At 36.9% G+C, this 15,594-nt stretch overlaps 1 protein-coding gene across 5 annotated transcripts in view; it reads right to left on the reverse strand.

The window, feature by feature from the left end:
* Nucleotides 1-11,755, reverse strand: part of KLRF2 (killer cell lectin like receptor F2) — a 22,535-nt gene extending 10,780 nt beyond the window's left edge. The window contains exons 1-4 of one of the 5 annotated variants that reach the window (XM_086404221.1): nucleotides 11,182-11,639; nucleotides 7,615-7,713; nucleotides 5,695-5,742; nucleotides 781-929 (exon numbers count right to left, since the gene is read on the reverse strand). In XM_086404221.1, the coding sequence (XP_086260347.1) occupies nucleotides 781-929; nucleotides 5,695-5,742; nucleotides 7,615-7,713; nucleotides 11,182-11,269 (384 nt within the window). In that variant the 5' untranslated portion in view covers nucleotides 11,270-11,639. Of the gene's footprint in view, nucleotides 1-780; nucleotides 930-5,694; nucleotides 5,743-7,614; nucleotides 7,714-11,181 lie in introns of all 5 variants that reach the window. The other 4 variants (XM_086404220.1, XR_015164907.1, XM_086404222.1 and 1 more) reach the window with 4 other exon arrangements.
* Nucleotides 11,756-15,594: the final 3,839 nt, after the last annotated feature.

The raw sequence follows: 15,594 nt of genomic DNA on the forward strand, positions 1-15,594 counted from the left end.
TCTGTCATCACATTGATCACCAGGGTTGATTCAGCTGATCTGGCTGGCTAGATGGGTGTCCCTTCCTCCCTTGCCACTCCGTGTGTGTCCCTCCAGAAGTTGCGAGTTCCATCAAAGAAGATGATCATCGCAATAGAGGAGGACTTGTCTGCTGTCAAGAGTATACAAGTAAATGTACTCCCCTGCTAGAACCTCCAAACAAGCTCTCAAAAATTTTTTTGATGCCTTTTATACAGTAAGGCACTGAGCCAGGCATTAATGAAATGATAAATAACCATTTCTTTCAGAATAATAAGGTTTTAAAAAATAAACAATAGTAATTGTAGGCCCCCCGGGGGGGCCAGAGGGAGCACAGAGACCAGGGTGCCCTTTACTCCTCCATGTCCTCTAAATTTGGCTCCAGCCTCTCCCACAACCCTTCCCAGTCACTCCAGCAGGGCCTTTGTCTGACCCCAGGCTGCTTGTTGACCAACACCCAGTGGCCAGTGAAGGTTTTACACGGCTCAAAAGAGGAACAGCAGTGGGACAGCCAGGGCACCAGGCATGTCATCCAACTACGTGGAGCAGCTGAAGGGCATGTCCCTGCTAGTTAGGGCCAGACAAAATGTGGTTCCCTGGAGAAGGAAGTGGCAAACCACTTTAGTATTCTTGCCTTGAGAACCTCATGAATGGTATGCTGGTTAAGGAATGTTGAAAAGCAATAACTATGAACCACCCACACTTTGAATTGTACCTAGTGATTCACCCTTGAACACTTAAAAACTGTTTTTGACTCCTCACCAGCTCTTTTGAATTTTGAATCACAGGTAAATGTGCCTGTAGCTTTAAACAATCACGTTGACTTTCATTCCAAGTTTTAGAAAAAGTTGAAAACCTGTAACATTTTCCTTGATTTAGTAGCCAGTCACTTGGGCACACATAATTATTTCCTGAAGGAAAATACAGGGGAAAGAAATCAGTTAAACTACAGTCATTAGAGAAAGTGTGAATAGTATCAAACATGATTGAGTGGAAAATAGATTTTTGCCAACTCACTTTTTGTAATTAAAAAGTACCTCATTAGCAGAAGGAGAATGAAATTAATTCAGAATCTGTATATTTCCTGGAAGGGAGGCATTGTTTGAGGCTATGGGTTGCAGAGAGCAAAGCTTATGAATTCTGACCTCATAATTAGGAGAGACAAATATATAATATTTTTAAGTGTTTATAACTAGTCAAAAATTAAAAACCTGTTGTTTGATTCTTTCCCCTGTTTCTAATTTCTTTTCCTTGAGATTGTCCTTATAACCTGCACTTCCTTCCTGTGAGATTACTTTCATCATAGTTTCTTACCTTATTGTGTTGATTGCTTTTCAATCACACTGTTTCCCTAGTCTTGAATAGCCTTCCCTTCCTCTTCATCCTCTAAATTATGTGTATCTTTTAATGATCAACTGCATTTCTGAGGTACGAGATAGGTCCCTGAGCCAAACAGCTGCTGTTTGTTAAGTGTACTAAAATTGAAGTTTCCTTCTCACCCAGACCCTCCAAGGACAAAGCTAGTGGCAGAAGCTGAGCACTACTAAAGTAAAGAGATAAGATGACCACTTCTGAGGTCAAGGAAAACTCCCCTGTCTGCATGTATACAGGAAGACTCTTTGGGGGTCAAAATGGAGGGTGCACCATCCCATAATAAGTGTGGACGTGTACCCACAGGCCTCTGCTGTGCGATCCATCTCAGCAAAATGTTTTTGTGCACCCACGTTGGGGAGGGTCCAGGACTAGTCAAGTGTGGGAAAAGAACTGAGATAATTGGCCAAAGGTAAACAAAGACCCAGAAGAACTGTCCTGTACTAGTGTAAATTGCCTCTTTACTGTGCTCTGCCTCATTAGCAAGGACGCCCACACTCTTCCTCTATGGGTGTGTATCTCTGCCTTGATTAGGTCTTAAATAAACAAACTGCTTCTCTGTGTGCTTTCCCATTTTTTACACTGTTTCTAATAATAAACTTTGTGCATGTGTTTACAGTTTTTGCTGCCTTGAAACATTCTCCTTTCAAATGAGGGAAAGAGCCAGGGCTGCTTTTCTTGGAGCCTGTAACCCCTGGTGGACTAGGGGCTAGGATTCCTGATTATCATCGAGGCTGCTGCTGCTGCTGTGTCACTTCAGTCGTGTCCGACTCTGTGCGACCCCACAGACGGCAGCCCACAAGGCTCCCCCGGTCCCCAGGATTCTCCAGGCAAGAACACTGGAGTGGGTTGCCATTTCCTTCTCCAATGCATGGAAGTGAAAAGTGAAAGTGAAGTCGCTCAGTCGTGTCCGACTCTTAGCGACCCCATGGACTGCAGCCTACCAGGCTCCTCCGTCCATGGGATTTGCCAGGCAAGAGTACTGGAGTGGGGTGCCATTGCCTTCTCATTGAGGCTACTTAGGTTCACTTCTTGAGAAGGGAAATAAGATCACTCTTTAGGACTGCTCACTGCTATCTTTCAGAGATCATTTTTCACCTCAGAAACAAAGTTTTCAAACAGTCATAATTTCTGCCACCTCTAAGAATCAGAACACTCAGGTGCCACTTAACTAAGGATGAATTGTCCATGTCATTGTCACCTGTGAATGACTCCATAACTTTTATCTGATTGGAAGGTTCTTCAGGTAACTGACATACTCATCAATGAATCTCCTATCATACATCACTTTAATTATAGTGCCTGAAGGTTGTATGTTGAATGATTGAATTAAATATCCATAAGTTACAGCATGTCACACTTTTCATGGCTAATATTTTAGTCTGTCATCTATAAGCCTAAATTTTTAAAAAATTCATTTTAGGAAACTGAATTAAGATATCTAGCTATGATGGGAAAACAAAGTTACATCAGCAGACATGACTTGAAGAAGACTATCATGGACTAATTTTCAATATATAAAACATCAAATATATCCTTAACTATTTTCTACTAGGGCAAGAGTTGACAATTCTGAATAATTTAAATCTTCCTAAAGTATGTGATGTATGGCAAAACCAATACAATATTGTAAAGTAATTAACCTCCAATTAAAATAAATAAATTTATATTTTAAAAAAATAAAAAAAAATTTTTTTAAAGCAAAAACGAAAACAACAGCAACAAAAAAAGTATGTGATGACTCAGGGTAATTGGATTCTAATCTCAGCTATACAAGTATATACATGCCTGTGTGTGAAGTCACTTCAGTCGTGTCTGAGTCTGTGCGACCCCATGGACTATATAGCCTGCCTGGTTCCTCTGTCCATGGGATTCTCCAGGCAAGAATACTGGAATGGGTTGCCATTCCCTTCTCCAGGGGACTTTCCTGACCCAGGGATTGAACTCACGTCTCTTATGTCTCCTGCATTGGCAGGCGGGTTCTTTATCACTGAGGCCACCTGGGAAGCCTGTACAAGTACATAGTCATGTGCTAAAATGACCTTAAATACACGTCTCAATTTATGATTGGAGACATGCTATTTATTCACTAGTGAAAAGGAGTCATTTGGACAAACTAATTCTATTACATGGATTCTGATAGACTAGTCAGTAAAATACAGCTCTAGAGCTGCAAAACACACTGAAAATACTCCAAATGATCAATGTAATATGTTAAAACCACAAAAAAATGCAAAATGTGGACACTTATTATCCAGAAGAGTTATAAGAGTTAATTCAGTTTCAAGTACCACGTTCTACAATAAGGAGAAATATCATGAGGATGAGGATGGAGAAAAATACTTATTGAGCAACACTTTGTATCAATTCCTATCTCAGATGGTTTGCATAGTAATAACTAACACAAAATGTCATTACTGTGGGCCAAGCAGGTTTCTAAGCACTTAACATATATTTATTTTTAAAAACAGCTTTATAAAATAGATACATTCAATGAAGCAATAGAGATAGACACAGTAAAATCCAGAACATGAGAAATTAGACACAACCATAATCCATTTTTTTCAACATTAAATAAATGTCTAAGAAGGAAACAAAAGGAAGTAAGGAGAATGTACAGATTTAGAGACTCAGACATTTTAGCTGATGTAACTGGTCTTTGCTCTGATTCTAACAAATAAAATGGAAACAAAAATCTAATGCTGACGAAATAGTAGATGATTTAGGAGGTTATTGTCAACTTGGTTTTAGGAATTGTGGTAGAATTCTAAAATGGGCCCAAGGAGACATCAAATCGTGCAGTTACTTTGGAAAACAGTGGCAGTTCCTCCAAATATTCAAGCAAAGAATTGCTATGTAACTCAATAATTCTACTCCTAGGCATTACCATATATGAAATGAAAACACACCCACACTCACGTCAAGAAAGAAGTGGTAACTATGTGATGTGATGGAGATAGAAATCATCTTGCAATATATGTATATTAAATCAGCCCATTGTACACTGTAAACAAACACAGGACTTATAGTGACATTGTGATTGTGTTAAACCCTTAACTATCAGAATCACATACTAAAATATTTAAATATTAAATGGCATGATAGCTGGTAATTGCTTTAATAAAACCTAGTATGAGAGTGTGATGGAGGCGGAGATATAGATGAGATAATCTTCATTACATATTAATAACTGTTGATACCAAATGAAAGGCACATGGAGATTTATTATATAATCCTTTCCAATTTTAGTTATATTTTGCATAATACAAATCTGTTGTTTAGTGCTAAGTTGTGTCCAATTCATTTGTGACCCCTTGGACTGTAGCCCACCAGGCTCCTCTGTCCATGGGATTTCCCAGGCAAGAATACTGGAGTGGGTTGCCATTTCCTCCTCCAGGGGATCTTCCCCACCCAGGGATTGAACCCATGTCTCCAGCATTGGCAGGTGGTTTCTTACCACTGAACCACCAGGGAAACATAATAGAAATACAAGAATATAATAAAACAAAACCTTATGAAGTAGATATTATTATGCTCAATTTACAGATGAGAAAGTGAGTCACACAGACATTGTCACTTTCCCAAAGTCATACAGCAGATAAATATTAAAGCTGAAGTTTCAACCCAGTTACTTTGGTTCCATAACCCATGTTACTAATCACTGAATCATGCCATCCTGCCCTATGCTAATTGGTATGTTAGAGTTCTTCAGAGAAATAGAACTAACAGAATTTTGTGTCTGTGTGTGCATGTTTAAAGAGAGAGAAAGAAAGAATCAGAATGAAAGGAGAGAGATTTTAAGGACCTGGATCATGTGATCATTAAGGCTAGCAAGTCTAAAATGTTCAGGCTAGCAGGTTGGAGACCCAGGGAAAAGTTGGTGTTGCAGCCCAGATCTGAAGGCATTCTAGAGTCTCAATTTCCTCTTCCCTTGAAAACTTCAGTGTTTGTCTCTTAGGGCTCTCAACTGATTGGGTGAAACCTACCCACATTCTGGAAGGTGATTTGCTTTACTCAAAATCTATTGACTTACATATTAACATAACCTAAAAAGTACTTTCACAGCAACATTTAAACAAGTGTTTGATCAAATATCTGGGTATTGTGCACTACCTAATCAAGTCCACACATATAATTTGAACAGTTATAATTGGTTCAATCTACACTAAAAGTTCTACGATGTTAGTTACTACATTCTTCCTTTGCAAGTTTTCAAAACTAATGTTTAATTTTCCTAAATTCATGTGACCAGTTGATTGAAATCTTTGATTCAAACAGAACAGCACATTACAGACAGATGATTACCTGCGAGGCTGGTGATATTAGCTTTCTGAAGGAAATCCATTTCTCTATCTGCATTCAATGCAAAGGGGAAGATATAAAGAGAAACTTAAAATGGATAGAAGTCTAGGTATACGAAAACAAGCATGCTAGCACAAAATAAAAACATACAAATAAAAATTCAAAATCTCTCTTTTCTGCTATGCCTCTATTCCTCTCTGTCCTGAGAGTTAACTACTTTTTACCATATCTACTTTTACTGCTCTAAGTACTAATCAAAATTCCAAATATTCTGTGCATTCTTAAAATTCATTTCTTTTACTTTTTTGTGTATTATGTTCTTCACTGAACTTTTTAATTGATATTGTTTCATCTTGTTGCAGGCATACACTCAAGAATCTTATTAAGTTCCTTCAGCTTCTTATTTGCATTATCCATAGATTTTTTAACACAGAGTGAATTAATTGCTTTCCAGAACACAGAACAGCTGATAATCTGAAAGGTCTTTAGATTACATTCCCAGGCTAGTTTCACTCTATCTAAAATTAGCCTCACCCCCTTATTTGTTCCAAAAGAATGCATAAAAACTTACATTAAAATCAAGTTGTTCATAATTTTTAGAACATTGCTACAGTGGTATAATTTTATGTACATTTGAAAATGCGAGGCCAATTTGCCTTTGAGAGGAAATGAATTCTTCATGTAAACATTTAAGATTGTGTCTTTGTCTATGGTGTTCTGAAATACAAATGAATCTATTCTGTCTGTCTATCTAATTGCTTTAGGAGCATTTTCATTTGTTTTTGATATGATATGATGGGAAATGCCACTATAAGCAGAGTAAGAGGCTGTCAAGACACCAGTCTAAAGAGCATTCCGTAAAGTCTTCCCATTAATAACTTTGCTTCTGCACTCTTATCTCTGAAATTGGGCTCCTCTTCAGGTTTCGCTGTGAGGAACCGCTTCATCTAGATTGAAGCCATCTATTAACGGTTTTCTTTTTTTTTTTAATTAATTTTATTTTATTTTTAAACTTTACAATATTTTATTAGTTTTGCCAAATATCGAAATGAATCTGCCACAGGTATACATGTGTTCCCCATCCTGAACCCTCCTCCCTCCTCCCTCCCCATACTGTGGTTCCCTCCCTTGATTTATCAAATAATATTAACCCATCCACTTTTCATTTTCTTTAAAATTTTCTTCATTTACCCTTTTGTGTTTCTATTCATTATTCTACTTTTTTTTTTTTACTATTCTAATATAAAATCTTGGGAAAGAGTGTAAGTAAATATTTATGGTCAACACTTTGTTTTGAACTAGAAGCATGGAAAGTATTTTTAAACTGGTCAAAGTATAAGCACACATCTAAAAGAAATATCAATATTAAAATTGTCACTAATTTATTAAAAATATATATATAAATAGTAAAGAATATTATCCCCACTAATATTTTTATTAATGTATTAAATTTTATTGGTTTCCTTGAGCCCTATATTTTCAAGAACTACAGTTTCAAGAAAAAGTTATAGAAACCATGAATTAGTCTTGTTACTTCAAAAAGAACAACTACAGAATATGCACATTAACTACTTCTTCAGAAAAAAAAAGTGTGTATATACTTTTAAATCACTGTCCTGTCTCTCAAGGTGATACCAATGAGCACATACTTTTAATAAAAATACAGTACTAATTCTTTAATAAAATGGTGCCAATCTTTTACTGGAGGTTCTTCATAAGAAGAGATATGGAGTAAGTGTTAATTTTATACTTGAGTGTTTCCTAATTTTTCTTAATTTAAAAATAATTTTGTTATATGAAATATATAACTGGTCAGCTTACCAATATTGAGCTACAGTGTGGAGGTTATCTTGATAGTAAAAGGAATTAAAGATCAACTATTATTTTTGAAAGTGAAAATATAAATTATAATTCCATACTCACTCCAAAAGTTCAAGCCAATTACTGCCATCATGAAAATAAGGATGCCAATGCATCCAAGTACTAGCATGAGACAGTAACACTGTAGATACAGGGCGAAATCTGAAATATTGAAATTAAAAAAAAAAAAGTTTTAGCAGTCTGTGACTATTTACTTTGTATACATTTTTCTGTTTTGTTTTTATTACAGAGAAAATCTGTTCATTTTAGATACAGCATTAGAATCTATGATTAATTTATGTATAAGCTTTTCACTTTAATTTATTTTTATTTAATCTTTAGTTTATAATTTTAATTTATACCCAAATTATGACAAAAAGTATGATTAATTGAAAATTTAGAATACAATACAAAAACAAAGAGATGCTATGGTTATTGAATGTGTTGGATTATGCTGAAATTGTCTTGCTTTGATTGTTTGGTGACTTTTGATGACTTACAATGACATTAAATTATCTCTGCATGAATAAATATAATGTGTATATATATATATATGAATAATATATCATGTATATAATGTGCAGTAACATATTAAGGAGTTTGAGAGAGAATGGATTCAGATTTATGTACGGCTGAGTCCCTTTGCTGTTCACCTGAAACTATCACAGCATTATTAATAAGCTATACCCCAATACAAAATAAAAAGTTTAAAAAATTAAAAAAATTTTAAAAATATAAAATAAGAGGAGATGCAAAAGTAATATATTAAAGACATGAAGCATTAGTGTATAAAAAACAAAATATATAATTTATATTCTATATGTAGAATAATATATATATATCAGCTATTGTCATGTATATTATTTATTTTAATGACTCACTATAATAAATAAAAGAACATTTATTGAAGTTCTATTAATGTACCAGCCACTGTGCTGGAAATATTTCCATGTTATTCCACTTTTACATATGCTATACTGTATTTTCCTGGCTTTGATATTTTGGACAGAAATCAACATCAGACTAAACAGCATAGATCTCTGATTAGTGAAGTTTGTCTAGAATTTACGCCATAGTACTCCTCTGGCTCAGATTTGGCAGGAATGGTCCCTTTACAGAGGAGAAAACAGGGAACTTCCAAATATCTTAAATAGGGATACTATGTTAAGATCCTCTTTTAATTTTAATCTATTTTTGGTCACATACAAAAGTAGAAAAACCTCTGAAAAAGTGAAAGTGAAGTTGTATCCGACTCTTTGCAACCCCATGGACTATACAGTCCATGGAATTCTCCAGGCCAGAGTACAGGAGTGGGTGGATAGTCTTTCCCTTCTCCAGGGGATCTTCCCAACCCGGGGATTGAAACCAGGTCTCCTGCATTGCAGGTGGATTCTTTACCAGCTGACCCACCAGGGAAGCCCAAGAATACTGAAGTGGGTAGCCTCTCCCTTCTCCAGGGGATCTTCCTGACCTGGGAGTTGAACCGGGGTCTCCTGCATTACAGGCAGATTCTTTACCAGCTGAACTACCAGGGAAGCACCAAAGATCTCTGCTGCTGCTAAGTCACTTCAGTCGTGTCTGACTTCAGTCGTGTCCGACTCTGTGCGACCCCATAGACGGCAGCCCACCAGGCTCCCCCGTCCCTGGGATTCTCCAGGCAAGAACACTGGAGTGGGTTGCCATTTCTTTCTCTACTTCACCAAAAATCCTCATAATACATTTTCTCAAGTTTATGACCACATAGATCTGCAGTTAATAGATTCCATACTTGCCAGAGAGGGAAATTTTAAGCTTAATGCCAAATACTATTATAGGTATAAATTAAAAGCCAATGTTCTTTTACATAAGCCACAACTTATATACTGTATCAAGCCAGATACCTGAAGTGCATTGTACTGGTCCATTCTATACCCACTTAACTGTTTGCCATTAGCCTAAATGGTTCAATATTAAGAAACTGCTCTTTGAATTCCATTATTATCACTCCTGCAAGATTATTAGTGGTGTTATTCATATCTGCTTTATGTTGGGAAATTTTCCTTGCCTGGTGGACTACAGTCCATGGGGTCGCAAAGAGTCGGTCACAACTGAGCGGTTAACACTTACTAGCTTACTTACTTACTTACGCAATAAGTGTAACTTTATTTTACAGTATAAGTCAAATAACTGGGCAGATTTTCTTTTCACTCATCAATAATAAGCAAGCTTAGAATCCAATTTATCAAACACAAACATGTTTAATATGTAATTTCTGCTGAATTACAAACTTAATATGGGAGAAGGCAATGGCACCCCACTCCAGTACTGTTGCCTGGAAAATCCTATGGATGGAGGAGCCTGGTAGGCTGCAGTCCATGGGGTCGCACAGAGTCGGACATGACTGAAGCGACGCAGCAGCAGCATAAGCATAATATATGTTGCCAGTACTTTTCATCTTTCACTCATAATTTAAATGGATATTATCTTATATTCTATGTATCTATACTAAGATTTCATATGTCTCTACTCCCTTGTCTATTACAAGATGGTTTATACATTAAAGAAGAAATAGCCAATAATTTAGTTTCATTTACTGTAATGTCTACATTAAAAAAATCACAATATAGGGACATCCCTGGCAGTTCAGAGGTTAAGACTTCACACTCCCAATTCAGGGGGCACAGGTTTGATTCCTGGTCGGGGAACTAAAATCCTGCGTGCTGCATGCTGCTGCTGCTAAGTCGCCTCATTCGTGTCCGACTCTATGTGACCCCATAGACGTCACACGGTAGCCCACCAGGGTCCTCTGTCCCTGGGATTCTCCAGGCAAGAATACTGGAGTGGGTTGCCATTTCCTCCTCCAATGCACGAAAGTGAAAAGTGAAAGTGAAGATGGCACAGCCTAAAAAATAAATTAAAAATAAAATAAAATAACAGGAAGAAATGTCCATAAAAAATAAGGGAGCATAAAATGAAAGTAGATATTTAAATAAACATTAAGAAGAGAGAGAAAAAAATCAGTATATATATTTGCTTTATTATAAATAAAAGGATTGAGATTTAAAATAAAAAAGAAATTGTCAAAGGTCAGTCACTTTGTGGGGCTTAGGGTCAAATTCAGTCAATTTGACTCAATTTGACTCTCATTCCCAATGGATTATTCTGCCAATTCCATGGATCTTTTGTGGACATTGAAAATAGATATGTATAAAAATGACTTTAAGGCTGTAAAACACTATATACCACTGCTACTCCCACCGTCAGTACTAGCTCTTTACTTTTGAAGTATAATAGATGTCTTCATGTACATAACACATCCAAATCGTCTCTTATGTTTTGTAAAAAAAAAAATAATTTATGCAAAATACTGTTTTTGACCTTTTAGTTGAAAGTTGCATTCTTATTCTCATATTGCTACTTTGAAGGGATTATACATTATCCTATTAGCATTTCTCTGTACCCATGGCTGCAAAAATCATCTTTTTATGGTTGATGCTTATAGAAGTCTGAACAATTTATCTTAGACGATTTATGATCATCTTTTAAAATCCCAGAATATGGTTAATTTTAAAACATTAGGGATAATTTTGCTTCTAAGAGAATAATGCAGTTTTAAACTGGAGTCTAAATAAAGGGGAATAATATTCTTACCTTTAGATTTTTTTCTTGATTCAAAGCGATTCTTGATTTTCAGCGTCATATAGCCATCTTCATTCTCCATTTCCTTAAACGTTTTCATATAATATTACCCAGAAAATAGGAAAAATAAAACAGAGAATAGCCTCAGCCTTGAATATTTCTCCCAAGCACAATATACCAAAAGCTAAAAGGAAGTCCAAAAATAATCAAAATTCACTCTGGCAGGGCTATCTAAAACCACACAGGATATGTTGGTGAATGAAAATGAAAAGACATGTTGATTTCTAGATAAAATTCTGTGTGTTGCAAGGTAAGAGTGGCTATTTTATTTGACTCTTTTCTAATACCCTGTTATAAATAGACAAATAACTTGGCTGAGTTAGGTTCTGGTGTTATGGAAGGTAGAAATTGTGAGAAGTGAAATTGAATATTTTGCTAAGGAGATGTATAAGCAAAGTGTTGAAGTTTCTTCCAGGGTGTCCTTACTATTTATAGTAATATGTGAGAGGAGAGAGATAAATTAAGGAATCATTAAGCAAAAAAGAAACCAGAAATTGAAGATTTGGAAAATTCTCAGCCTACCCATATAAAGGAAGTAAAAAAGGCATGCTCTGCAGAAAAGACCAAAAGTATGGCCAGACAATCATTCCATAAAGAGACTATGCATAATTTTAATTAGCCATATCATCAGCCCACTAGGGGTTGCAGTGGTAGAGAATCTGCCTGCCAATGCAACAGATGTGGGTTCAATCCTGGGTGGGTAGATCCCCTGGAGTAGGATATGTCAACCTGCACCTGCATTCTTGCCTGGGAAATTCCATGGACAGAGGAGACTTGTGGGCTAGAGTCCATGAGATCGAAAAGAGTCGAACACAACTGAATGACTGAGCACACACACACAAACACACATCATCACCATCATCAGAAGCCATGAGTAAAGGTAGAAATATACCAACAGAGACATTGCAAGTTTGAAATAAATGGGGCAGAGGTAAGCTAATATAAAGGACGGTTTTCAGACTTCTGGAGCTATCCAGCTGTGAACATGATTTATCCTTCAAGAAAGAATGGTCCTGAAGACCATTTGGGAATCATCACGGTTACTACTCCCACCATAAGCCTAGAGCATGCAGAAACAGGCAGGGGTGAGGAATGGTGACAAGACTATTTCCTCCTGGATTTCTGAATGTGGGGCCACCTCGTCAGCTTCAGCAGACAAGGCCGCCCCCATTCAGAACCTCAGGGACAAGGCCGTCACTCAGATCAGAGGAGGCAGGGCCTCCACCTAAGACCTTGGAGATGACACTGCTGCTCCAGTAGACCCAGAAAGCAGAACATCCAGTCAAAGAGGATAATTCTTGAGCCTTCAAGGCCAGTGGAATTTGCCTCTCCAGGATTTGGACTGGCATGGAACCCATGACTACTTTATTCTTTCTGATTTCTCCCTTTTGGAGAGGGAGTGTCTGCCTTGAGCCTGCCTGATCCTGTATTATAGAAGCACATAACTTGGATGGTTTCACAGCTACAGAGGCATTTTGCCTTGGGATGAATCACACCTGGAGTCTCACCATCTCTGATTTAGATGAGACTGTACACTTGGAATTGATGGATGGGTTGAGATTCTTGAGGCTGTTGGGTTAAATGTATTTAACATATTAGAAAGACATGACTTTTGGGAGCCAGAAGATGGAAAATTACGGGCTAAGTTTTGTCCCTCAAAGTTCAGACATTGACGCCCTAACTTCAAATGTGACTGTATTTGGAAACAGGGCCTTGATTGAGATAATTAAAGTCGAATGAAGACACTGGGTGGAGCCCTAATCTGATTAAGATTGGTGCCCCTGTTAAAAGGGATGAGACTCCAGAGAGTGCTCTCTCTTCTTGCACACAGGGAAAAAAAAAAGGTAACATGAGGACACAGTGAAAAGACAGCCATCTGTAAACCAGGAAGAAAGATCTCAGCAGCCATCTGCCTTCTGGCACCTTGATCTTGGATTTTCAGTCTCCAGAACTGTGAGAAAATAAATTTCTATTGTTTAAGCCACCACGTATATTTTTTTTTACAGTGACCTGAGAAGTTGCCATAACAAAAGTCACTTTGAGGGTGGACTCGGCATTTATTAGGATTTATACTAGTCGTGGTATTGAAGAGAACTTCCTTCTGAGGACCTGCTTTCTCTTTCAATAACTGAAGTCCAATCATTAAATAGAATCATTATTGAAAATTACATTATCTAAACTTAAATAACTCATATTAAATGCAAAGTATCTACACTACTATGTATAAAATAAATAACTAATGAGAACCCACTGTATAGCCCAGGGAACCCTACTCAATGTTCTGTGGTGACCTAAATGGAAAGGAAATCCATAAAAGAGGGGTTATGTGTATGTGTATAGCTAACTCACTTTGGTTTACAACAGGAATTAGCACGAAGTTGTAAACACTATGATCCAGTAAACTTTTTTTAAAAAAACAAAGGTGATTAAAAACACACAAAAATTCAAAGCAGTGGTTTCTCTAGCAGTCATGTATGGATGTGAGAGTTGGACCATGAAGAAAGCTGAGCACCAAAGAATTGATGCTTTAGAACTGTGGTGTTGGAGAAGCCTTTTGAGAGTCCCTTGGACTGCAGGGAGATCAAACCTGTCAATCATGTAGGAAATCAGTCCTGAAGATTCTTTGGAAGGACTGATGTTGAAGCTGAAGCTCCAAACTTTTGCCACCTGATGCAAAGAACTGACTCATTAGAAAAGATCCTGATGCTGGCAAAGATTGAAGGCAGGAGGAAATGGGGAAGGCAGAGGATGAGATGGTTGGATGGCATCATTGATTCAAAGGACATGAGTTTGAGCAAGCTCCAGGAATTGGTGATGGACAGGAAGCCTGGTGTGCTACAGTCCATGGGGTCGCAAACAGTCAGACATGACTGAGCGACTGAACTGAACTGAATAAAAACACAGAAGTCACCAGTTTTTTTATTAGTAGTAGTAGTATGAAGCTATTTATGTCTATTATATCAATATAATAGAAATACTGTGTATTTATACACAGATCTGCTGCTGCACATCTCTATTAAATTCTGGTATTCAGTAATGTCACAAAGGTAGCTTGCAATCAGCCACATTGGGCATAATTGCATCATAGAAACCACTGAATTATTACAATAAAGAGACTGACCATATCAAAAGTTGCCATTGATGTGAAATCACTGGAACCATTCTACATTAATGATGGGCATAGTACAATTTCTTTGGAAAATGTTATATTTTTATAAGCTGTTTTAAACATATTTTCATCTAATAAGAAAATAGCTTGAGGTAAAATTTATAACCAAAATGTTTGTATTTAATGCATGCAATCTGAAGAGTGTGGACATAAGCCAATGATAACTTCAGCACAACTAAGATGGTAGACATACCCATCACCTTCCATATCACAACTGGAGGGTTCTTATCACAAAAGAGAGGGAAAAGACAAAAATACATATTTTGTATGTGACCTAGCAATTCTACTCCCAGGTATTTCCTCAAAAGATAAGAAAATAAATGTCCACAGAAAGACTTTAACAGAAATATTGATGCCAGTTTTATATGTAGTAGCAAAAAGTCAGAAACAACTCAATGGGCTAATGATAAGCAAAACTTTATAAATCCACACAATGAAATACCATGTAGCAATAATAAAGAATGAACCGTTTGTCTATGCAACCATATGGATGAAACTCAAAAGCCTTATGCCGAGTAAAAGACACTAGACTTACAAAGAATTTATACTGTGTGTTTCCATTTATACAAAATTCTAAAACCAGCAAAATTTATCTCCATTAATAAGAGGTTAGTGGCTGCCTGCTTCCACAGGGTAGGGAAATGAATTGCAATGATACATCAGGGAACATTTTGAATAAATGAAAATGTTTTATATTTTGAGTCAAATTTTATATCTTGACCTTCCTTTGGAACAAAAGTAGATTTCACTCAACCATGATATTGTGGTTTTGGTTTCAGACCACCACAATAAAGTTAAGATTGCCATAAAGCAAGTCGCACGAATGTTTTGGTTTTCCAATGCATATAAACTTTATATTTATATGATATTATAGCCTGCTGCTGCTGCTGCTAAGTCACTTCAGTCATGTCTGACTCTGTGAGACCCCAAAGACGGCAGCCCACGAGGCTTCCCCGTCCCTGGGGTTCTCCAGGCAAGAACACTGGAGTGGGTTGCCATTTCCTTCTCAAATGCATGAAAGTGAAAAGTGTGAAATAGTTATGTCTAAAAAATGCACATAGTTTAATTTTTAAATATTTTATGGCTGAAAAATGCTCACCATCTCTGACACACTCAGATCAGATCAGTCCCTCAGTCGTGTCCGACTCTTTGCGACCCCATGAATCACAGCACTCCAGGCCTCTCTGTCCATCACC

This window comes from Bos grunniens, chromosome 5 (assembly GCF_055505025.1).
Source record: "Bos grunniens cultivar Pamir isolate PY7600 chromosome 5, Bosgru_T2T1.0, whole genome shotgun sequence".
NCBI classification, from domain to species: domain Eukaryota; kingdom Metazoa; phylum Chordata; class Mammalia; order Artiodactyla; family Bovidae; genus Bos; species Bos grunniens.